Below are 26,899 nucleotides of genomic sequence, written 5' to 3' on the forward strand. Positions count from 1 at the left end.
GGCTTGGTGAAGAGTTCTTAGATATGACACCAAAATCATAATGTATAAAAGAAAATACTGATAAATTGGATTTATTCAAAAATAAAAGCTTTTGCTCTGTGAAGAACCATCTCAAGAAATTGAAAAGACAAGCTATAGATTGGGAAAAAATATCTGCAAACCACATATCTGACAAAGGACTCACATCTAGAATATATAAAGAAACCTCAAAACTCAACAGTAAAAATACAAACAATCCAATTACAAAATTGGCAAAAGACACGAAAAAGCTTTTGACAAAATTCAACACCAATTTATGATAAAAACTCTCAGAAAGTGGGCAAAGAGAGAACCTACCTCAACATAATAAAGGCCATATACAACAAACCCACAGCCAACATTATTCTCAATGGTGAAAAACTGAAACCATTTCCTCTAAGATCAGGAAGACAAGGGTTCCCACTCTCATCACTATTATTCAATATAGTTTTGGAAGTTTTAGCTGTGGCAATCAGAGAAGAAAAAGAAATAAAAGGAATCCAAATCAGAAAAGAAGTAAAACTGTCACTCTTTGCAGATGACATGATACTATACATACAGAATCCTAAATATGTTACCAGAAACTACTAGAGCTCATCAATGAATTTGGTAAAGTAGCAGGATACAAAATTAATGCACAGAAATCTCTTGCATTCCTATACACTAACAATGAAAAATCAAAAGAGAAATTAAATCACTCCCATTTACCATTGCAACAAAAAGAATGAAATACCTAGGAATAAACCTACTTGAGACAAAAGACCTGTATGCAGAAAACTATAAGACACTGATGAAAGAAATCAAAGACTATACAAACAGATGGAGAGATATACCATGTTCTTGGATTGGGAGAATCAACATTGTGAAAATGATTATACTACCCAAAGCAATCTATGATTCAGTGCAATCCCTATCAAACTACCAATGGCATTTTTCAAGGAAATAGAACAAAAAATTTTACAATTTGTATGGAAACACAAAAGATCCCGAGTAGCAAAAGCAATCTTGAGACAGAGAAACAGAGCGGGAGGAGTAAGGCTCCCTGACTTCAGACTACACTACAAAGCTACAGTAATCAAGACAGTATGGTACTGGAACAGAAATAGAAATATAGATCAATGGAACAGGATAGAAAGCCCAGAGATAAACCCACAAACCTATGGTCAATTAATCTACGACAGAGGAGGCAAGACTACACAAGGGAAGAAAGACAGTCTCTTCAATAAATGGTGCTGGGAATACTGGACAGCTACATGGAAAAGAATGAAATTAGAACACTTCCTAACACCACACAGAAAAATAAACTCAAAATGGATATTTGATATTGAGGACACGGGGAGGGGGAAGGGTAAGCTGGGACAAAGTGAGAGAGTAGCATTAACATATACACATTACCAAATGTAAAATAGATTGCTAGTGGGAATCAGCTGCGTAGCACAGGGAAATCAGCTAGGTGCTTTGTGACCACCTAGAGGGGTGGGATAGGGACGGTGGGAGGGATGCTTAAGAGGGAGGGGGTATGGGGACATATGTATACATGTAGCTGGTTCACTTACACGGCAGAAACTAACATTGTAAAGCAATTATACTCCAATACAGATGTAAAAAAAATATTGTATGATAAACCATAATAGAAAAAGAATATTTAAAAAAAGAATGTATATATAGGTATAACTAAATCACTTTGCTCTACAGCAGTAATTAACACAACAATGTAAATCAGCTATAATTCAATAAAAAATATGTAAAGAAAAAAAGAAGTAAATTTTGCTTTCAGGTAGGGTGGAAGAGTGTGCAGCACACCAATATTCCATGTAAGAAGAAATAGAAATCTGTACAAAATTTTATAATATTTATCTGTTCCATTTTAGTGACACATGAATTACATAATATAGAATACATATAATATTATTATATATGTCTTTGTATATGTATGTATGTACACACACACATTATAGATATAGAGGAAGGCTGGAGGTAGACTGAATTTTATCAAAATTACAACCCAGCATCAATTTAGCACAGTCTCTGATTGGATTAAGGTTGTCATCCGTCATTCTTTCTACCTAGCAGAGGAAAAGGAAAGAGGAATATAACATTATGGATGACTCTATAATTTTTTGAATCAAGAATCTGAATTCAATAAAAATAACTGGCAAAGCCAAGAGAGAAGATCATACCAATGAAAAACCAGAGATCAGATAAACAACAGAAACCAATTCACAGGTGGTTCAGGTATGGGCCACTACTAGACAAGGACCACTATAATTTGGTTATTAGTTTTGTTTGTTGGTTTCAATGAACATAGTCTCTCTTAAGTAACCTCATGAGCAGCCCTTTATTTCCCTCTCGATGCTCTATGTATCTGCTCAGTCTTTTTTTTTGAAATTATGAAATATTAAGAAAAAGTAAAGAATTAAATAAGTGGAAAGACATATAGCATGTGGAAGACTCAATGTTCTCAAGATGTCAGTTCTTCATAAGCTGATTTTATAGATTCAATGCAAACCCAATTAAAGTCCTAACAATATTTTTTGTGTAAATTGACAGTTGTTTATAAAATGGAAATGAAAGTGCAAAGGACTAAGAATAGTCAAGGCAATTCTGAACAAAAACAAAGCTAGAAGACTTAGATAACCAGAAACCCAGACCTTTTACAAATCTAGAGTAATTGAAACAATGATAATATAGTGTAGTTACCTGATTTACAACAAAGGTGCCACTGCAGTGCAATAGAGAAAGGATGATCTTTTAAATAAGTTCTGCTGGTTCTTGTGGATATCCATTTGGTTAAAACACACATTTTTAAAACCCTGCCCAACAGTGTATACAAAAACCAATTCTATATGGATTATAGATCTAAATATAAAAGGTAAGACAGGGACTTCCCTGGTGGTCCAGTGGTTAAGACTTGCCTTTCAATGCAGGAGGTGTGGGTTTGATCCCTGGTCAGACAGCTAAGATCCTACATGCCTTGCAGCCAAAAAACCAAAACATAAAACAGAAGCAATATTGTAACAAATTCAATAAAGACTTAAAAAAAAAAAGGTAAGACAAAGATCTTAAAGAAAACAGAAGATATCTCTTTATAACATATCTCTACAAACTGTTTTTAACAGGGCACAAAATGTAATCAACATAATGGAAAAAAAAATGGGAAAGGTAGCACATTACTACTAAAAACTTCTGCTCATCAAAATACAATATTAAGAAAGCAAAAAAGGGAACCCAAGAGTGGTAGAAAATATTTTCAGTAATATGTCAGGATTATATAAAGGACTCCTGAAAAATCATAAGAAAAAAGAATGATAATGCAGTGGAATAATGATAAGAAGTCTTGACAGGCACTTCACAAAACATACTCAAATTTCCAGTAAACATATAACTGGTTGCTCAATTTCATGAGTCATCAGGGAAATACAAATTAAATCTATAATGTAATACCACTATCCACCCTTCAGAATGAGTAAAATGGTGGCAGGGGATAACAACTGCTGGCAAAGATGAGGCTAAACCGTAGTTCTCATGTACTGATAACAAAAATGTAAATTGTTTCAGCTACTGAAGAAATCTTTGGAGGTATCTACTAAAGTTGAATGTATGCGGAAATGGATAGGTATATTCACAAAGAATATTTAGAAGAACATTTATAAAAGCCCTAAACTGGAAACAACTGAAATATCCATCAGTGACAAAATGATTACATTTTGTTATATATTGCTATACACAATGGAATAATATACATAATAATATGGGTGCATTTCACAAAAGTAATGTTACGTGAAGTAAGTCAGACCCCAACCCTGCCCAAAAAAGACCCTACTAGTCATCTACTACATACATTACTAAAGTACATACATTTATGAGTGAACCTATTTCCAGAGAAGGACAGATGATTCTCTTACAAGATCAAATAAAACTGACTTGTAGTACTAGAAGTCAGAAATGTTTATCCTTTGGAGATGTGAGACGTTGGGATAAGGGAGCCTTTTTAGAGTGCTGATGAAGTTCATTTCCATTAGCTGGATGGTTATATGGGTATGTTTACTGAGCTGAAAACTTACAGTATGTACATTCCTCCAAATGTATGTCATACTTTACCACTTACTGAAGTACACACTTGTTTTCCTATGATGGAACCAAAATTCAGCCCTTTAGAAGCAAATCTTGTGATCTAACCATATTCTTCGTTGAAACCCCATGCTTTGGGACAGGAGTTTGTAATGACAGCTATATAATTGCAAAGGCTTCAGAAAAAAAGGAAAAGCAGGTGATGGAAACATAAATTTATCGTTGAATTTTTTGGTCAACAAATAGATGTATAAATTTTAAATAAACAGATGTATCTGCTGGTAGGCACTCTAACGGTAAAGGAACCTAGAGATTTCTCCCCTACCCTAATTGGCAAATATTTACTTTTTTCTGAGTAAAAGACTTTCCTAAACGTTTAAGCAGTTGAACTCAATTCTTTGATAGATAACAGGGTAAAAAAAAAAAAAAAAAAGACTATCTACTCTACAGATCTTTATGTACTATTTATTTAAGTCCTTTTAAAAGGTATTGTTTTTAAGATTTCTTGAAATTCCTGACCTGAGTCATCTCTGTGATATATCACACCCTGTCACATCAAGTTACCTTACATTGAATAAAGAGAAGAAAGGTTATAAACTTAGCATGCATACCACCTGACATAAAACATTTGCCAGCTATTTCTTCTGCTTAAATGAATGCATTTCAAGTATCTAGACTATTAGCTTGAAAAAACTGTAAATTTTATTTAAAAAATAATGAAACAGTCATCTCTACACATTATTATAGTGCATACATTTATGAGTACACCTAATTCTAGATAAGGAAAGAGTTTTACTAGAAACAACATGTTTCTCTTTCACATTTTGTCTTCACCTTTGACCCTGCATATGAATGTATGTGCACAGACCTGTTTTACTTCCTTCTTAGAGGCAGTCTGACCAGGAACACGGTAACTATCTAATTTTGGAATTTAGAAAATAAAGAAAAAATAACTAACTGAATTTTAACAAATTTGCCCCGAAGTATTTACAGTGCTTAGGTTAACATGCCATTTGTTATGACAAAGTTTTATGAAGATCTAAACACTTTTACTTCTGATTACTAAGGCAACATGAAATGAGAAGTTCGTAAGAATTTCAGGTAATGTAGGAAGAAAGAATTTTTCTGACTGAAGCAATCACTCTTCTTCACCCACACTTAATGGTCTCCACTAATGTAAATTATTTAGCTACATTATAAGCAAATTTACTGTAATAATGCCTCTATCTCATATTTTGTTATTATAAATACATCTTTAAATCAAAATACCCACTGAATGAACAAGTCAATTTCCTTTAACTTTGGAGAAATTGCTGAAGTTTACCACTGAATAGGTGAGTGAACTGTTCAGCTCAAAGGCTAAGGTAAAGAAATTCAGTTCCACAGTAGTACTATAATCTTCCAGCTCACTGCTCAAAGTTATTATAGAGATTGTATGACACACTGCTCAAAGCTACTTTCCTGCATTATGCTATGAAAATGGTGTACCTGCTTGCGTTTGGCACTGTTAGGATAATATGGTAAACAAAGATGACAAAGAAAACCTTCTATCTTTTTATTAATGTCAAAAAAAAAAAAACCCAAAAAGAAATCCCACAAAAAGCAAAACAACTCAAAAAATAAGTAAAAAGTAACAATAGGCCTTAAGGAATATGGGAAATTACAGTGGATTTGAAATAAAAAAGCAGAATGGCAAAGTGGTTTGGAGTATGAGATTAGGAGTCAAATAGGAATGGTTTTAAATTCTGCTTCTGTCACTTTGAGTCTCTGTCCTTACTTATAAACGGGAAAACTAATACTTAACTCTTATGGTTGGTTGTTATAAATGTGAAACATGACAGTAATTGCAGAGCTTAGCACTATGCTGGGTAAATAACGTGTTAGTATATAGTAATTTTTATTTTTGATGAAGATTGGTTCCTTTATTCTCCTATCCTGATAATAGTCCATTTCTACATTCAGCACAGTAGAGAAGTTACGAACACATGCTTTGAGAAAAAAGGACTTATGTGTAACAATCTTTCTGCATCATACTTTCTTCATCTAAGCTTACTGTGACCATTTAATGAGATAATGCATGGTGTTCAACATATTCTCCAGTTTATAGTATGCACTTGATAAATGGTGGCTAAAATCATAAGACCTGAATTCTGACTCTAGCTGTTGCACTGATGAGTATGCAATTATGTAAACAAGGCACTCAGACTTTCTGAATTTCATCCAAAAAATGGGCATAACATCTGTCCTGTTTATCTTTTAGGGTTGCTGAGATAATAAAATGATGCAGGTAAGCGCTTAGAAAATGGGAAAGCCCATAAAAATGGATGGTGTTACTATACTTCTGATGGCAGTTTAGAGGTTAAGTACCATAAAAATGGGATTTAAAAATCTTTTTTATATAATCAAGAAAGCTGTGCTTGACTCTTATTAGTTTCACAGACAATACACAAGTGATGAACATTATAATAGAAGCACCATTTTTCTCTGTTGAGATTAGTTTATTGTACTCAGGATCAGAAAAGTTACTTAAAGTGAATATTTTGTCTTGTTCAACTCTCAGGAATGAGGTATGAACACTTTAATTTATATATATTGTAGTACAGAGTATATGACAAGTAGATTGAAGGTTTTTGTTATGCAGAAAGGCCTTCTTTGACCTCAGGAATTCACTAACAGGAATGATACATTATTATGTTATAAGATTAATTACAACTGGTAAAGCCCTTTAAAGGTGAAAAACACTCTATAAATGCTTAGCATTTATAGCTACTAACATATAATAAGGTTAAGCTCTTCTTCAAAATGAGCTACTGCTTGATGAGTTGGTTTTTAAATAAGCTGACATGCCACAAGTGGCAGCTGCTACATCATGTGAGTGATTTCATGATTATTGCAATCATTAGAATGTCTATTATTAAATATTTATAATTATTGATTATTCCTTTAAGATTATTATTGTCTCAGAAAACTGAGGCACCAAAAAGTGAAATAATCCATTTGATTCCACTCATCAAGGTAGCACAGCATAAGGCTCAAGCTTCTGGAAAACCCCTGAGGTGCTGATGCTGTACAGCTGCTGTCCAATATGGTAACTACTACTATGTGTGGCTATTGAACTCTTCAAACATGGCTGGTAAGACTGAGAAAAAAATGTTTAAATTTCATTTATTTAAAAAATTTTAAATTTAAAAACTGATACTCAGTTTAGTAATTGTAAAACTTTTAAGAATGTATGGACCAACTTGGGTACATGAAATTACTTCTTCAACTGAAAATTTTATGATATCTAGATACAGATAGAGTATTTCTGATGAAAACTTAACATCTAATTTGAGATGTACTTTTAACAGCATTGTATTTCTATTGGACAACATTGCTATATAGGTTCAAAGACAAGCAATAAATTATGTATGATATGGACCCTACTCCCTCTTATATCCATCTGGAGAAGGATATATGAATGTTAAAAATTCAGCTCCAGGAGTTGTAGAATCAGGAACAGTTATAGGTCTTTTCTTTGATAGTGGACACTTGGCTTCAGGAACCATAACCTGGGATTACCTCAGTTACGTGCTGTTAAATGACTAACAACCAGTTCTTCAAAAACCAAATCCAAACAAAAGTCCCCAAATCAACCAGTTTCTTGATTTCTGTGGTGTAAATTATTCCTACCATGGCCAGTTTTGATGTCCCTGACCTTAGAATTGGGAAGAGATACCCTTAATTGGCACTTGGAAGGCCACAGGAGCCAGCCCTAGTGCATCACTGGAATACTTTATGAGTTCCTGACATCTGTATTTCTTTAAAGTTTTGTACGTATGTATGTCTGTTGTGGGGGCTGAAGTAGATCAGCTTTAAACTGAGTTCTACCCCATAGCAAATTGTAGGATGATTAGACCTGGGAATGAAGGACATTTTATTTTCTTTAAGCCTAAGGGATGTTAAGTCACTAGAAAAACCCTGACTCTTCCTTTACTCCCATTGAGAATATAGATTTATGGTTACATGGAGCCATTTTGTGAACTATAAAAATGGTTAAAAACAGGCATATAGGGTTGAATAGGGTTTTTAAATTATTTCCATTTCTGTGCATATGAGGATTATACAGAGGAAGTTGTCCCCCATTTTGCTTATTTGCTTCTTCTAAATACTATTCTTCAAAATTCATTGTAACAGATGAACTTGTAGCTTTCCCCCTAAGTGGTGATTGCTTTTAGTTATAGGTGTTTTGCTGGGTGTATGCTCACCTCAATTAAGATAGTTCCCAGACTTTCTTACAGTTAGGTGTAGCTTTGTAACCAGGATCTGTCCAATGGGATATGAGTAGAAGTGATGTGTAACAACTCCTGGGTTTTACCTAAATGAGAAAAGAGTGTGCCTTCCTTCTTTTTCCTCTTTCTTGAAGGCAGGACTGTAAATCTTCAAAGATACAGAAAAAATACCTAGATATAACAAAGCAACATGATAGAAGGAGCCTCGTAATTTGATACCAGGATGCCTTACCAGTCCTTACCACCTCCCAATAAAATTCTTTCTTAAATCATTGTGGTCTCTTGCTACAGCAGCCTTGACTGTTACATACTTAACACTGTGGTGGCATTATACCACCACTAGCACACTACCAATGAAGCTCATTTTACCCTGGCAAGTTTGATTCAACATTGTATTGGAGGTCCTAGCTAGAGCAATCAGGCAAGAAAAAGAAATAAAAGGCATTAAATTCAGAAAGGAAGAAGTAAAACTGTCCCATTTTGCAGATGACATGATATTATATGGAGCAACTAAACTAAAGAGGCCACCAAAAAAAATGTTGGAACTAATAAAAGAATTCAGTAAAGTTAGAGAATACAAAATCAATAAACAAAAATCAGCTGAGTTTCTATATACTAGTAATGAATTATAAGAAAGAGAAATTAAGAAAGCAGTTCCATTTACAACTGCATAAAAAATGAGAATAAATTTAACCACAGAAATTAAAGATCTATACACCAAAAACTATAAGACTTTGATGAAAGAAATTGAAAATGACACAGATGGAAAGATAGCCCATCTTCATGGATTAGAAGAACTAATACTGTTAAAATGACCATACTACCCCAAGCTATCAACAGATTCAATGCAACCCCTATAAAAAGTTCCAATGACATTTTTCACAGAAATAGGAAAAACAATCCTTAAATTCGTGTGGAACCACAAAAATCCTTGAATAGACAAATGCTGACAAAGAACAAAGCTGGAGGCAGCACACTTCCGGATTACAAACTATACTATAAAGCTATAGTAATCATAACAGTATGGTACTGGCATAAAAATAGACATGCAGATCAATGGAATAGAATAGGTAGATACATCAGCTAATATTTGACAAGGGAGTCAAGAATACTCAACAGGGAAAGGATAGTCTCTTCAATAAATGTTAGAGGGAAAACTGGATAACTGCATGCAGAGAAGTGAAACTGCACCCTTATCTTACACCACTCACAAGAATTGACTCAAAATGGATTAAAGACTTAAACATAAGAACTGCAAACATAAAGTTCCTGGAAGAAAACATAGGGAAAATCTCTGTGAAACTGGTCTTGGCAATGATTATTTTTGAAATGACAGCAAAAGCACGAGCGACAAAGATAAATAAGTGGAAGCTTCTGTGCAGCAAAAGAAACAGTAAAAACAATTGAAAATATCGGCAGAAGACCTGAATAGGCATTTTTCCTAGAGAGACATACAAATGGCCAACATGTTCACGAAAAGGTGCTCAACACTACTTTTAACCAGGGAAAATGCAAATCAAACCCACAATGAGTTATCATCTTGCACCTTTTAGAATGGCTATCATCAATAAGAGAAGAGATAATAAGTGTCGGTGATGACATGGAGAAATGAGAACCCTTGTGCACTGTTGGTGAGAATGTACACTGCTACAGGCAATATGGAAAACAGTATGGAAGTTCCTCAAAAAATTACAAATAGGACTACCATACAATCCAGAAATTCCACATCTGGGTATATATACAAAGGCAATTAAATGGATATTGAAAAGATATATGCACTCCCTTGTTTACTGCAGCATTGTTCACAATAACCAAGACACGGAAACAACCTAAATGTCCCTCAATGGATGAGTGGATAAAGAAGAGGCTGTGTGTGTATATAACTACATACAATGGAATATTCTTCAACCATAAGGAGAAGGAAATCCTGCCATTTGTGACATTTGGATGGACCTTGAAAGCATTATGTTAAATGAAATAAGTGAGACAGAGGAAGACAGATAGTACTTAATACCACTTATATGTGGATCTTAAAAAGCTGATCTTGTAGAAGTAGAATACACTGGTGGTTACCAGGGGCTGAGGGGTAAGGGAATTGGGGAGATGTTGGTCAAAAGGTACACATTTCCAGTTATAAGATGAGTAAGTTCTGGGTACCTAATGCACAGCATTGTGATTATAGCTAACAGTACCATATTGCTTTATTAAAAATCACTAAGAGTGGGGCTTCCCTTGTGGCACAGTGGTTGAGAGTCTGCCTGCCAATGCAGGGGACAGGGGTTCATGCCCCGGTCTGGGAAGATCCCACATGCCATGGAGTGGCTGGGCCCGTGAGCCATGGCTGCTAAGCCTGCGCGTCCGGAGCCTGTGCTCCGCAACAGGGAGGCCACAACAGTGAGAGGCCCGCGTACAGCAAAAAAAAAAAAAAAAATCACTAAGAGAGTAGAGTTTATTCTCACAACAAAAAAGAAATGGTAATTATCTGATGTGATGGAGGTGTTAGCCAACACTGTGGTGGTAATCATACTGCAATATATAAGTGTATCAGAAACACACTGTGCATCTTAATATACACAATGTTATATGTCAATTATATCTCATTAAAGTTGAAAATCAATAAATAAAAAAGAAACAATATCAACAGAAAATAAGGTCATAGGAATAAATATTAATAAAAGATGTGCAGGACAATTATGAGAAATTAATGAACATCATTAAAGACGGTCAAAGACCTGATAAAAGGAGAGTATGCCACATTCATGACAGGAATATCCAATACTGTAAGGATGACAATATTAGCTTAAAGCAATTTCACTTAAAATACCTGTGAAGTTTTCATGAAACTTGACAAGGTAATTCTCAGTGAAGCTCATGTGGCAGAGCATAGCACATGAACAGCTAAGGAAATTTTGAACAAAAACAAGGTGGGGGAAGATATCTATTAGGTATTTCTTACACAATTTTGTGACGAAAGACAGTGTGGATTGGTATAGGGATATACAAATTATCTATGCTTAGAAGGCTTTTTTCCCCTGAAAAACCATCTGCTCACTGACTTTTAAAATTTTCTACTTTTCCTTTTTTTCCATTTTAATTTTGTATTATAACTCTTTCCTCATGCACTCCTGTATTCATTCATTCAACAAATACTTATTGAGTTACTTATTATGCAAAGGTCTATACCAAGTGCTATGGGTTCAATTTAGCCTCTGTTTATTAAGTCCAACATCTGGGCTTCCTCAGAGTCTGTTTCTACTGATTGCTTTTTTTTTTTTTCCTGTTTATGGGTCATACTTTATTTCATTAAATGTCTTATAATTTTTTGTTCAAAATTGTGTTAAGGGGGGATCAAGATGGCAGAGGAACAGGAAGTGGAGCTTACTGCCTCCAACAAATACATAAAAAACACATCTACAAGTGGAATGATTTGTACAGAACATCTACTGAACGCTGGCAGAAGACCTCAAACTTCCAAAAGGGCAAGAAAACCTCCACGTAACTGGGTAGGACAAAAGAAAAAAAGAAAAAGAGCGAAAGGAATCGGGATAGCACATGTGCCCCAGGGATGGAGCTGTGAAGGAGGACAGGTTCCTGCACCCTGGGAAGTCCCCTCACTGGTGGGGAGATCAGCCTGGATGGAGGAGTAGCTTTGGAGCCTCAGAGGAGAGCGCAGCAACCAGTTTGCAGTAGGCAAAATGAAGAATGACATGCAGAAATGGTCGGTACTGCCACCCTGTGCTCCTCAGCCTCAGATGCTCAACCACTGGTGCAGGCAGGGGCTGGGTGCTGAAGCTCAGCCTTTGGAGCTCAGACTTGGGAGAGGACCACAGTTGGCTGTACGGACACAGCCTGAAGAGGCTGGAGTGTGGCAACTGAGGGTACACTTGGAAGAAGCTGGGGCCCGCCACAGAGGCAAGGCTCCATTGGGGGTGCGAGGGAGAGGGGTGGGAGTGGGACCTCCATAGGAGCCTCTTTCTCTGTGTGCACTCTCAGGCAACAGGACACCATCTACATGAGCTCTGGAGGTGGGTGCAAGCCACCAATGCCATCCTGGGTTCCAGAGATGGGCATATGCTGCTGCCACCGCTAAGAGTCCTGCAAGTAGGTGCCAATCACTACCCCCACTGTCCCATGAGTGCACAGATCGCTGCTGCTGCTGAGACCCACAAGAAGACGCTAGTCACTGCCCTCACTGTCCCGGGAGTGTGTGAGCTGCCACCACCACTAAGAGACATGAGAACAGGTGCCAATCACTGCCTCTACTGTCATGGGAGTGCACAGGCAGCCACCTCCACTAAGAGATGTGGGCACAGGTGCAGGTTGCTGTACCCACCATCCTGGGAGGATGCACAGGCCACCACACCTGTACGCCCCCATTTCAAGGGGATAACAGCCAGCACATGCTGAGGAAAGAGGCAAACTAAAAGCAGCCCCTTGATTGTGGACAAGATGGCAAAGTAGAAGAACTTGAGCTTACCCTCTCATGAAAACACCAAAATCACAGTTAACTGCTAAACAACCACTGACAAAAAAGATTGGAACCTACCAAAAAAGATATTTTACATCCAAAGACAAAGAAGAAACCACAACCAGATGGTAGGAGGGGCACTTTCATGATATAAACAAATCCCATACCCACCAGGTGGGCAACCCACAAACTGGAAAATATATCACAGAGGTTCTCCCATAGGAGTGAGTTCTGAGCCACATGTCAGGCCTCCCAGCCTGAAGATTTAGGCTAGAGCATTTGGCTTTGAAGGCCAGCAGGCCTTGAATGCAGGAGCTCTGCAGGACTGGGGGAAACAGAAACTCCACTCTTGAAGGCGCACACAAGGTTTCACATGCACAGGGACCCACACAAAGCAGGAGCCAGGGCTAAACTCACCTGCAGGTCTTGGAGAGTGTGCTGGGGAAGCAGGGGTCAGCTGTGGCTCACTGTGGGGGCAAGTACACTGGTGGCAGAGGTCCCAGGGAATACTGATGGGTGTGAGCTCTCCAGGAGGTTGCCATTTTGGCACCAAGACCTGGCCCCACCCAACAGCCTGCAGCTCCAGTGCTGGGACACCTCAGGCCAAACAACCATCAGGGTGGGAACACAGCCCCACCCATCAGCAGACAGGCTGCCTAAGTTGTACTGAGTTCACAGCCACCTCTAAACACACCCCTTGACATGACCATGACCACCAGAGGGACAAGGCCCAGCTCCACCCACTGGTGGGCAGGCATCGGTCCTTCCCACTAGGAAGCCTGCACAAGCCCCTGAACCAACCTCACCCAACAGGAGGCAAACACCAGAAGCAATAGGAACTACAACTCTGCAGCCTGTAGAAAGGAAACCACAAACACAGAGAAAGTTAGACAAAATGAAACGACAGAGAACTATGGTCCAGACAAAGGAACAAGATAAAACCCCAGAAGAACAATTAAGTGAAGTGGAGATAGGCAATCTACCTGAAAAAGAATTCCGAGTAATGATAGTAAACATGATCCAAGATCTCGGAAAAAGAATGGAGGTACAAACCAAGAAGATACAAGATATGTTTAACAAAGAGCTAGAAGACTTAACAAACAGAGATGAGCAATATAATAACTGAAATGAAAAATATACTACAGGGAATCAACAGCAGAATAAATGAGGCAGAAAAACGAATAAGTGAGTTGGAAGACAGTGGTGGAAATCACTGCTGCAGAACAGAATAAAGAAAAAGGAATGAAAAAAAAAAATGAGGACAGTCTCAGAGACCTCTGGGATAACATTAAACACACTAACATTTGCATTATAGGCGTCCCAGAAGGAAAAGACAGAGAGAAAGGGCCTGAGAAAATATCTGAAGAGATTACAGCTGAAAACTCCCCTAACATGGGAAAGGAAAGACTCACTCAAGTCCAGGAAGTGCAGAGTCCCAGGCAAGATAAACTCAAGTAGGAACATTCCAAGACATATTAATCAAACTAAAAAATATTAAAGACAAAGAGAAAATATTAAAAGCAACAAGGCAGAAGCAACAAACAACATACAATGGAATCCCCATTAGGATATCAGCTGATTTTTCAGTGGGAACTCAGCAGGCCAGAAGGGAGTGGCACCATATATTTAAAGTGATGAAAGGGAAAAATCTACAACCAAGAATACTTTACCCAGCGAGGCTCTCATTCAGATTTGACAGAAATTAAAAGCTTCATAAACAAGCAAAAGCTAAGAGAATTCAGCATCACCAAACCAGTCTTACAACAAATGCTAAAGGAACTTCTCTAGGTGGAAAAGAAAGGGCCACAATCAGAAACAAGAAGATTACAAATGGGAAAGCTAAAGGTAGGAAAGACTCCACACACAAATATGATATCAAAACCAGCAATCGTGAGGACAGTACAAATGCAGGATATTGGAAATGCCTTTGAAATTAAGAGAGCAGCAACTTGAAATAATCTTGTATATATGTAGACTGCTATATCAAAACTTCATGGGAACTGCACACCAAAAATCTACAACGGATACACAAAAAAGAAAAAGCAATCCAAACACAATACTAGAAATAGTCATCAAATCCCAAGAGAAGAGAACAAAAGAGGAAGCAAAGAAAAAAGACCTACAAAAACAAATCAAAAATCAACAAAATGGCAATAAGAACATACATATGGATAATTACCTAAAATGTAAATGGATTAAATGCTCCAACCAAGAGACACAGGCTTGCTGAATGGATACAAAAACAAGACCCCGTATATATGCTGTCTAAAAGAGACCCGCTTCAGATCTAGGGACACATACAGATTGAAAGTGAGGGGATGGAAAAAGATATTCCATGCAAATGAAATCAAAAGAAATCAGGAGCAGCAATACTCATATCAGACAAAATAGACTTTAAAATAAAGACTGTTGGGCCTCCCTGGTGGCGCAGTGGTTAAGAGTCCGCCTGCCGATGCAGGGGATACGGGTTCGTGCTCCGGTCTGGGAGGATCCCATATGCCGCGGAGCGGCTGGGCCCGTGAGCCATGGCCGCTGGGCCTGCGCATCCGGAGCCTGTGCTCCGCAACGGGAGAGGCCACAACAGTGAGAGGCCCACATACCGCAAAAAGAAAAAAATAAATAAATAAATAAAGACTGTTACAAAGGACAAGGACACTATAAAGTGATCAAGAGATCAATACAAGAAGCAAATATAACAACTGTAAATATATATGCACCCAAAATAGGAGCACCTCAATATATAAGGCAAATGCTAACAGCCATGAAAGGAGAAATCAACAGTAAGACAATAATAGTAGAGTACTTTAACACCCAATTACATCAATGGACAGCTCTTCCAGACAGAAAATCAACAGGGAACATATTAGATCAGATGGACTTAATTGATATTTATAGAACATTCTATCCAAAAGCAACAGAATACACATTCTTCTCAAGTGCAAATGGAACATTCTCCAGGATAGATCACATGCTGAGCCACAAAGTGAGCCTTGGTAAATTTAAGGAAATTGAAATCACATGAAGCATCTTTTCCAACCACAGTGCTATGTGATTAGAAATCAATTATAAGCAAAAAAGTAAAAAACACAAGCATCTGGAGGTTAAACAATATGTTACTTAACAACCAATGGATCACTGAATAAATCAAAGAGGAAACTAAAAAATACCTAGAGACAAATGACAATGAAAACACGACAATCCAAAACTATGGGATGCAGCAAAAACAGTTCTAAGAGGGAAGTTTATAGCAATACAATCTTACATCAGGAAAGAAGAAAAATCTCAAATAAATAACCTAACCTTACACCTAAAGTAACTAGAGAAAGAAGAACAAACAAAACACAAAGTTAGTAGAAGGAAAGAAATCATTAAAGATCAGAGCGGAAATAAATGAAATAGAGAAGAATAAAACAATAGAAAAGATCAATGAAACTAAAAAGCTGGTTCTTTGAAGAGATAAACAAAATTGACTCATGAAGAAAAAAAGGGAGGGCTCAAATCAATAAAATCAGAAGTGAAAAATACACCACAGAAATACGAAGGACCATAAGAGACTACAAGCAACTATATATCAACAAAATGGACAACCTAGAAGAAATGTACAAATTCTTAGAAAGGTAAACCTTCCCAGACTGAACCAGGAGGAAATAGAAAATATGAACAAACCAATTACAAGTACTGAAATTGAAACTGTGATTTAAAAACTTCCAACAAACAAAAGTCCAGGATCAGATGGCTTCACAGGCAAATTCTATCAAACATTTAGAGAAGAGGTAACATTGCAGAGGAAGGAACACTCCCAAACTCATTCTGTGAGGCCACTGCCACCCTGATACTGAAACCAAAGATACCACAAAAAAAGAAAATTACAGGCCAATATCACTGATGAACAAAGATGCAAAAATCCTCAACAAAATACTATAACAAACCAAATCCTAACCGAATACATTAAAAGGATCATACACCATGATCAAGTGGGATTTATCCCAGGGATGCAAGGATTCTTTAATATCTGCAAATCAATAAATATGATACATCACATTAACAAATTGAAGAATAAAACTGTATAATCATCTCAATAGATGCAGAAAAAGCTTTTGATAAAATTCAGCAACGATTTATGACAAAAAGTCTCCAGAAAGTGGGCATAGAGGGAACTTACCTCAACATAAAAAAGGCCATATATGAAAAAGCCACAGCTAACATCATTCTCCATGGTGAAAAACTGAAACAGGAACAAGACAAAGATATCCACTCTCGCCACTTCTATTCAACATAGTTTTGGAAGTACTAGACACAGCAATCAAAGAAGAAAAACAAAAGGAATCCAAATTGGAAAAGAAGAATAAGACTGCCACTCTTTGCAGATAACATGATACTACACATAGAAAGTTCTAATATGTTTCCAGAAAACTACTAGAGCTCATCAATAAATTCGGTAAAGTTTCAGGATACAAAATTAATGCACAGAAATCTTGTGCATTTGGGGTTAATATATACACCACTATATATAAAATATGTAATCAACAAGGACGTAGTGTATAGCACAGGGAACTCTACTCGATATTCTGTAATAACTTATATGGGAAAAGAATTTGAAAAAGAATGTATATATGTAGGTTTATAATTGAATCACTTTCCTGTACACCTGAAACTAACACAACATTGTAAATCAACTATACTGCAATATAAAATAAAAATTAAATTTAATTAAAAAAACAAAATTTTGTTGAAAAACTGCATTTAAGTAATATGTTTAAATATTATAAATATTTAATAAATGTGTAAATGTTAAATATATTATTTAATATATTTAAATATAATGTGGCAACTCTGTAAATCACTCTTCTCCAAGGTTTGTTGTTGCTATTTGTTGTTTGTTTGGTAACTTTTGAACTAATTCTGTAAAGTCTATATTCTTTGTTGTGTGCAGCCACTGGTATCTCTTTTCAGTTACCTAAATAGTCATCTACAGATTGGATAAAGATTTTTAATCCTAGAACCAGTATATCTTGGAATATTTTTGGGTGGGGGTTCTGTATGTGTGTTAGGGAACCCCTTGAATGTTCAGCTAGGCATTTTACAACTCAGCTTTATCCTCCACTGCTTGCATGCATAGAGCCTCCAGATCAGCCAGAGGTGAGAATTTAGGTGACCATCTCAGATATTTCCTAAGAATGCACACAGTCCTGAGCATGCACACAGTAGTATACACAGTCCCAGAAAGATTTTTGAGCTTTTCAAATCTCCTATGGATATCTTATTCTCTAGAATTTCCTTTTTAGCTTTTTGGTTGGCTTATTATTTGCCCCAGCAGTTATTTACCTTCTCAGGCAGCCAAAATCTTAAACAACTGCCTCTAATAGTTTTCCACAAAGCACCCTGGGGAAAAGGCTTTTTCACTAAGAGTGAGCTTCCAATCAGGTCAAATAAAGAAAGGCTTACACAAGAGGTCTTCCAAGGAACCATCAGTCAAATAATGATAGTTATCTGAGACTGGGACTTTGAAGGACCTCCAATCCTGTTCTTTACTCTCTGCTGGCTCCTGGAGCTGCTGATTTTCACCAGGATTATGGACTGTGGTTTTCAAGGCTACTGTGGAGCTGGGTGGTGGGGAAGATGGGAAAAGGGCAAGTTAAAACACTACAAAGAACTTCCCTGGTAGTCCAGTATGTAAAACTCCATGCTCCCAATGCAGGAGGCCTGGGTTCAATCCCTGGTCAGGGAACTAGATCCCACATGCATGCCGCAACTAGGAGTTCCCATGCCAGAACTAAGAAGTCCACCTGCCACAACTAAACAGGCCGCAACACGATCCCACATGCTGCAACTAAGACCCAGTGCAGCCAAAACAAATAAATATTTTAAAAAACCCAACAACACTATAGAACTTGCTGTTCTTACATGAAATTCAGTTGTTTTTCTTGAAACCCTCCCCAGATTGCTGCATTTGGTTAATTTACAGAAGTCTGATAAAGACAAAGCAATAAAGGAAACTGAGAAGGAATGGCTGGAAAAATGTTAGGAAGAAAATCATCCAAGAATGATGTCAGAGAAATCACAAGAAGACAATTTCGACATGGAGGGAGTAGTGAATAATATTTAACTACTGTTGTAAAGGTTATATAAGTTGAGGACTTAAAAATGCCTACTCACTTTACTGTCATGGTGGGGTAGGGAGAGGGGAGTCACTGTAACATTGTGAAAACTGTTTTGGTGGAATAATTTGATAGCAGCCAGATAGGCATGGTTTGAGGAGTGAGAGAATGGGTAATAGAACAGCTCTATGTGTTTGTTTCCCCAAGGTTCTGTATCCTTTATTTCTCATTCCTTATTTCTTTCCTTGGAAGTCTCTTCAGCTCAAATCCTGATATACGGTGCTGATCCTTCCCTTGTCTTAGATATTCAAATGATTGTGGGACAGCTTGTCCTCTAAGAGCCTTGAATCAGAATACCTGAAAGTACACCTATTTTCTTTCTTTTAAAGGTGATCTTGCTGGCCTGCAGGATGGAGTCATGTTTCGTTCTTTCCTTTACCTCTGAAGTAGATGTCTATAGGATTATCTGCCTAATACCCTTGTCCTAAAAACTGACCCCCATATCATATCCAATTGTGGGAGCCTTTTTCTTGGAGCTATGTGACCCAGCCCACTGGCCATAGTTGATGGGAACAACTTAGGTAAGGAAACCAGCTGAATCAAAGTCCTTCTCTGGAAATTCTGGAACAAGAATGAGAATCATTTTTCCCTCTGCATGACTCAACTAAAGGATGCAAAATTTGAGTCCTACTGGCAAACCTGCTTACTGCCTTAAAAACTTGAGAAGACGAAAATGGTCTTTGGAGAAGGAAAATACTGAAGAAAGTCCAAACAGCTTTTAAGTTTCTGGTTACTGCTCTGTCTCAGGTACACCTGTATTCCTATCCTTTGGTACTAGCACATATCCCGTGATCCTAATGACATTCCTATTTTTACTTTAGCTCTTTTGAGATGGGTGTCTTTCACTTATCCTCACCCACATAAACTCACCGGTCAAGTCCTGTCTACAACCTCTTTATTCTGTGCAGACTTGACTGGACAGTTTATTCCATTATATTTAAAATAACTACTGATAGGGAAGGACTTTTCCCATTTTGTTATTTAATTTCTGTATGTCTTAAAGCCTTTTTCCCCCTTATAGCCTTTTTCCTCCTAATTTCCTCCATTACTGCCTTCTTTTGTGTTTAGTTGATATTTTGTAGTGAAACGTCTGAATTTCCATTGTGTATATTCTATAGTTATTTTCTTTGTAGTTACTATGGGGATTACATATAACATCCTAAATTATAATCATCTAATTTGAATGGATACCAAGTTAACTTAAATTGCATACAAAACTCTACTCCTATAAGTTGTGTTCCTGGGCTCCAATTTTATGTTATTGAGGTCACAAATTACATCTTTATATACTGTGTACCTACTAACAGATTTATAATTACTTTCTATGCATTTGTCTTTTAATTCCTGTTGAAAAAGTATAGTAAAATATTATAATAATGTTTTTATATTTGTCCATGTATTAGTCTTTATTGGAGATCTTTACATTCTTCATATGGGTTCAAGTTGCTATCTAGGATCCTTTCATTTCAACCTGTAGGACTCCCTTTAGCATTACTTTTAGGGAAGGTAATGAACTCACTCAGCTTTTATTTAGCTAGGAATATCTAAATTTCTGCCTCAATTTTGATGGAAAGTTTTGCTGGATATAGAATTCTCCATTGACATTCTTTTTTGTTTCAGCACTTTAAATATGTCATTTTATTGCCTCAGGCCTCCAAGGTTTCTACTAGAAACTTGCTGATAATATTATTGAGGATACCTTGTATATGATAAGTTGCTCTTCTCTTGCTGCTTTCAAGATGCTTTTTTCAAGCTGAAAAGCTTTTGATAGTTTGATTATAATTTGTCCTAGCATGGGTCTCTCTCCTGGTTGATTGTATTTGGAGTTCACTGAGGTTGGATTTGTAGATCCATCTCTTTCCTCAAATTTGGGAAGTTTCTGGTCATTATTTCTTCAAATAGTCTCTCTGTCTCTCTCTCACTTATCCTTCTGAGACTCTCATAGTTGTTGGTATGCTTGAGAGTGTCCTGTAAGTCCTTTAGGCCCATTTCACTTAATCTTTTTTCCTTTTGCTCCTCAGACTCAATGACTCTAAATGTTGTATCTTAAAGTTTGCTGATTATTTTTTTCTGTCTGCTAAATATAAGTGGGAGTCACCCCAGTTTTCTGGAACAAAAGTGGAGTAGAACATTTATCTAAGCTGTTCACCTCTTGATAGTTACTATTGTTATTAAATGGATCTTTGACAAGAAATAGTAATCAAAGTTAAAGGATAAGGCTTGAAAAAAAGCTGAGAAATGGGGAGTAACAGGGTTTCAGTGAAAAAAAGGTATTTACTAGAGATGAGGCAGGGCTCAAAGGGGGAACACCAAACTCTTTGGCTAGGAATTATCAGCTGGCCTAGGTAACCTGATCAAAATACACACAGGGCACAGGATGCATTTTGGTGAATAGTGGAGTTTCTTCATTTTTCTGAAATTTCATGGTAATCTCTTCATATTCCTTTTCACTCTTAATAAATTTAAATAGCTTTAAAATGCAAAAATTGCCTCCATTGTATCTGAAACCCTGGTGGAAAAGGCAGTGTACATGACAACTAAGGAAAATTCTGATAAAATTTGCTATGAATTAACCTCCTACTGTGTTTCCTAAATGGCAAGAGGGATGGGGATGGAGGATGTTTGTATCCCCATTATGTAACACAGCAATTCCTATTAATATGGTATGGTTTCATTATTTAGTTATAAGTGACTTATCACAAATATAAATTGTACCTACCTGAAAGAATTATGGTGAGGCTTAAATTAGTAAATGTAGGTTAACTTAGAATAGTGCATGGCCCACAGTAAGCATTCAGTAAATATTAGCTATTATTGTTTTTATTGGGATGCACATCACTATCCTTAGCAAGTAACAATATACGTTGATAGGTCAACTGAAGTTACTCTTATCTAATATTATATTAATATTGAATATCCTTTATCCATTAGGAATGAAGATTTGAAAGTGGTCTATGCATCTTTTGGGTTTGATCAGTTTGGAACTTTTTCAGGGTTGGGGAGGGAGAACAAAATCATCTTTCTGGTAAACAACTGTCAGCTTTGGTATTCAGCTTTAGAGCTACCCTGGTAGTATGGCTTTGAGTCCTTCAGTACCAACTGGAAGACTGGGACCTCTGGTGGTGATGCTAGAGAGAAGCCGACAATTGCTCCTTTTGGCTGCCAACATTACAAAAACAAAGCACAAGATGATCCATCAATGGATAATCAATGTTATAATATTTTCAAGCAACTTACCAAGTGGAAACCTTACTGAAACTTCTTTGTTTTATAGGAGTTCCATGAAGAAATAAATTCTATTACAATTTCTGATGGTCCTCTGCCTAATTTAGGAATAGGAAATACCAGGAACAATAGAAATTGGGATGTCCAGAGATCGGTACTTTCAGAATTGGTCACATTAGGATAAATTGAGTTTAGAAAAAGGAAACTCATGCTGATATTATTATAGTTTTTAAAGACATCATTTTTCTATATTAGAAAGTTTTGAATGGACTTTTAGATTCAATTTAGGCATTTGATTTATCCTCTTTGGAAGACTCACAGTAAAATGAATCTAGTGGCTTCTAAATTAAAAAAAAAAATCACCCATCAAACCTAAATTTCACATGAAGTACTTTGTCTGATATAGGAGGGAATTCTTCTGAGATGTGACATGTCTATGTATAAAAATAAAGGATTATATAAGTTCCTGTGTTGGTTAATTTTAATAATAGCACTAATAATAATAAACTGTTTTCCTTAAAATCTTATGAAAAGAACAATGACTTTTTAACTTTTTGCTAAGTAGTTATTAATTACTGATTATTAATTTGTATGTTAACATAATTCCAAGTTAAATATCCATATTGTACTATTTACCCAGGCTTAATTCTTGTTTTTTCTAAAAAAAAAAAAGACACTGTCTTCACAAAGAAAGTAATTCAAATTAACCAGCCATGCCCTACAAATGTAAATAGAAGTGATACTGAATAAGTATTGATTAAAATAAAAAGCACTTAAAAAAAACAGCATTAAATCTTACCAACTCCAGAGGTTATTGATTCTGCATCAATGTCACTAGCTCTCTTTCTTGCCACTTCAGCTAGTGCCAGTTCGCCCTTATCTAGTGCAAGGTAATGGATGTCCTTTGGAAATAAAGCAAAATAAAAGATTAATCCAAAATGTATCATAGTCAAGTTACAAAGGAGATTTTGAAAGAAAGAACTTACTGTTCTTTCAAAACAGTAACAAAAACAGATTACAAAACAGACATGGCTGATGATAAAATACAAAAATTTTGTATTTTAATTTTCTCAGTTTTCTAATACAAGCAAACTTTCTTGAATTGGAAATCATAGCTATAACTAGTAGCAGTTATTTAAATAAATTATTTTAAGTCTTTAGGGAAAAAGACAAGCTTTTAAATCCAATGTTTGATGTACTTAGTTTTGTCAGGGAATAAAAATCTTAGTGGCTATTTTCTTTAATGAAATTTTACTATCTGAGATAGCTTCTTCAAAATTCAATTGTTCATTATGATAAGCATTTTATAAGGAATACTATTACACAAATTTGTCTCTGATATTTTTATGTCTGGCACATATTACTTTATTAATATTATTAACACTACTATTATCTTGAACTCATTCAGTCAACAAATAATCAGTGCCTATTAAGTTGTGAAAAGAGAGATCAATTACAATACCATTTCTCAACAAGCTTTCAGCCCAGTAGGGAGAAAGACAACTGTAAACAACAGTTAGTAACATAGTGTAATAGGTTTTATGGCAGAGTTAAGAATGGTGTAGAATCAAAGAGGAGGAACTGTTCCTTGATCTGCATCTTGAAGGATAAGAGTTATAGTAGAAGGGAAAATGGAGAAAAGGCAACAGAAAATGAATGATATCTGGTGCACATATGTAGAGAAGCTTGAGAAAACACAGTTCTATCAGGCAATGGCAGGTCTTTCAATATCGAAGGAATGTTGGATGTGTGGGAAAATGCAGTGGAAAATAATTCTAAAGAAGTAGACAGAGCCACTAAAAAGGACTTTGAACTCTTTTTGGTACACAGGGTAACTGTTGGAATGAGAATTTTATTACAATAAAAATGGAAAAAGAATATGAACAACAAGTTTTCAATGATGAAATATAAATGGCCTATAATCATGAAAAGGTATTTAACTGTCCTAATGTTCAAAGTTGAAAAAATGTAATTTCAAACTGGACAAATTTTTTAAAGTTATTACTTACTGGTTGCAAAGTTTGGGGGGAAACAGGCACTTATTACATTTACTGGGAATATAGACTTTACAGAGCAGGGGTCAGTAAACTATGGCCTATAGGCCAAATATAGCCTGCCTTTTGTACAGCCCTTGAGTAAAGAATGGTGTTTACCTAGAATAATGCCCTCCAGGTCCATTCATGTTGCTGCAAATGGCAAAATTTCACTCTTACTTATGGCTGAGTAGTATTCCACTGTGTGTGTGTGTGTGTGTGTGTGTGTGTGTTCTTTTTTTATGACTTTTTTTTTTTTTTTTTTTTTGGCTGCATTGGGTCTTCGCTGCTGCGCATGGGCTTTCTCTAGTTGCAGCGAGCGGGGGCTACCCTGCATTGCAGTGCACGGGCTTCAGTAATTGTGGCTCAAGGGCTCTAGAGCACCGTCTCAGTAGTTGTGGCACACGGGCTTAGCTGCTCTGCAGCATGTGGGATCTCCCCAGGCCAGGGCTCAAACCCACGTCCCCTGCATTGGCAGGGAGATTCTTAACCACTGGACCACCAGGGAAGCCTGATATGTACCACAATCTTCTTTATCCAGTCATCTGTTGATGGACACTTAGGTTGCTTCCATATCTTGGCAAATGTAAATAATGTTGCTATGAACACTGGGGTGCATGTATCTCTTCAAATTAGTGCTTTTGTTTTTTTCACATATACACTCAGGCGTGGAATTGCTGGGTCATATGGTAGTTCTACTTTTAGTTTTCTGAGAAACCTCCATACTGTTTTCCACAGTGGCTGCGCCAGTCTACATTCTCACCAACAGTGTATGAGGTTCCCTTTTTTCTACATCCTCGCCAACATTTGTCATTTGTGTTCTCTTTGATGACAGCCATTCTGACAGGTGTGAGGTGATATCTCACTGTGGTATTGATTTGCATTTCCCTGATGATTAGTGATGATGAGCATCTTTTCTTGTGCCTGTTAGCCATCTGCATTTCCTCTTTGGAAAAATGTCTATTCGGTTCTTCTGCCCATTTTGTTAATCAGGTTGTTTGTTTTTTGATGTTTAGTTGTATGAACTATTTATATATTTTGGATATTGACACCTTATCAGTCATATTGTTTGCAAGTATTTTCTCCCATTCAGTAGGATTTTTGGTTTTGTCATTATGCTAAGTGAAATAAGTCAGACAGAGAAAGACAAGTACTGTATGATATCACTTACATGTGGAATCTAAAAAATACAACAAACTAGTGAATATAACAGAAAAGAAGCAGACTCACAGATATAAAGAGCAAACCAGTGGAGAGGGAAGAAAGAGCATTATAGGCATAAGGGATTAAGAGGTACAAACTATTAGGTATAAATTAAGCTACAAGGATATATTGTATAACACAGGGAATATAGCAAATATTTTATAACTATAAATGTAGTATAACCTTTAAAAGTTGTGAATTGCTATATTGTACACCTGTATATATAATACTGTACATCAACTATACTTCAAATTTTTTTTTGCAGTATGTGGGCCTCTCACTGTTGTGGCCTCTCCCATTGCGGAGCACAGGCTCCGGATGCGCAGGCTTAACGGCCATGGCTCGGGCCCAGCCGCTCCGTGGCATGTGGGATCTTCCTGGACCAGGGCACGAACCCATGTCCCCTGCATCGGCAGGCGGACTCTCAACCACTGCCCACCAGAGAAGCCCTATACTTCAATTTTAAAAGAAAATGGTGTTTACATTTTTAAATGGTTGGAAGAACTGTGCTCAACCACTCAACTCTGAATGGCTTTGGAATTACCTTATGCTGAAGACTTGAAAGTGTTTCAAACTGAAACTATTACAAGCAAAACAGTACTTATATGTGAAACTTATATTGTGATAAAGTCATTTCAGTGAGAACTAACATTGTTTGACTTGCAAGTAATAGACTGTGTTATAGGCTGTGTTATACACTTCCTGCACTGTCAAAAGTTAAAAAAAGAAGTGAGATCTCCATTCCTATACAAATTCCCAGCAATATATTTCAGTCCACAGCAGCATTTTTCAACCTTGATACAAGTGCAAAGGTAATGTCCATATTCCAAAGTCTATTTAATGTTGCAATTAAGGAACTTTAATAGGAAGTAATTAATTTGCAGTGTAGTAACATGTTAAAAGGCAGTCTAGCCTTTAGCTAACAGAATTGTAAAAATGCCTTCTGATCAGTGAATATGTGCAATTAAACCATACACTCATGGATTGATATCAGTATTTGGCAGTACTTATCTATGAGGAAAGAAATTTGCAAAGTTGAAATACATAAAATCTCACCATAGATCAGTATTCACAGATGAACATTTGCAACAGATTTTGTTGTTAAGGAAAACCACCTTTCAACCCTTATTAAGAGAAATGTTATCCCCCCACAAAAGAATTCCATTATTCACATCTGTAGAACTTTATTATGAAAACTGTACTCAATTAATAGATTTTTAATTTTATCAATAAATATTTGTGGAAATTTGTTTTCTGTCATACTCAATTATTACATTTAAAATTTTATCAATAACAATCTATGGAAATTTGTTTTCTCAAGTACCTAAATAATAACCTCAATTTTTCCTTTTGGCCCACAAGCCTATAATATTTGCTGTTTGGTCCTTTATGGAAAAAGTTTGATGATTCCATATTTTAATAATACATCAGAATTCAAATCTGCATATATAT

General features: G+C 36.4%; 1 protein-coding gene across 4 annotated transcripts in view; it reads right to left on the reverse strand.

Annotated features, from left to right (window-relative positions):
• Positions 1-26,899, reverse strand: part of WDPCP (WD repeat containing planar cell polarity effector) — a 330,758-nt gene that overhangs the window by 40,071 nt on the left and 263,788 nt on the right. For 2 of the 4 annotated variants that reach the window (XM_060117623.1, XM_060117622.1), the window contains exon 14: positions 23,011-23,113. The exons of 1 other annotated variant lie outside the window; for it this stretch is intronic. In XM_060117623.1, coding sequence (XP_059973606.1) covers positions 23,011-23,113 — 103 coding nt within the window. Of the gene's footprint in view, positions 1-17,067; positions 17,119-23,010; positions 23,114-26,899 lie in introns of those variants that run through there. One more of the 4 variants, XM_060117624.1, reaches the window with a different exon arrangement.

This window comes from Mesoplodon densirostris, chromosome 14 (assembly GCF_025265405.1).
Source record: "Mesoplodon densirostris isolate mMesDen1 chromosome 14, mMesDen1 primary haplotype, whole genome shotgun sequence".
Classification (NCBI taxonomy): domain Eukaryota; kingdom Metazoa; phylum Chordata; class Mammalia; order Artiodactyla; family Ziphiidae; genus Mesoplodon; species Mesoplodon densirostris.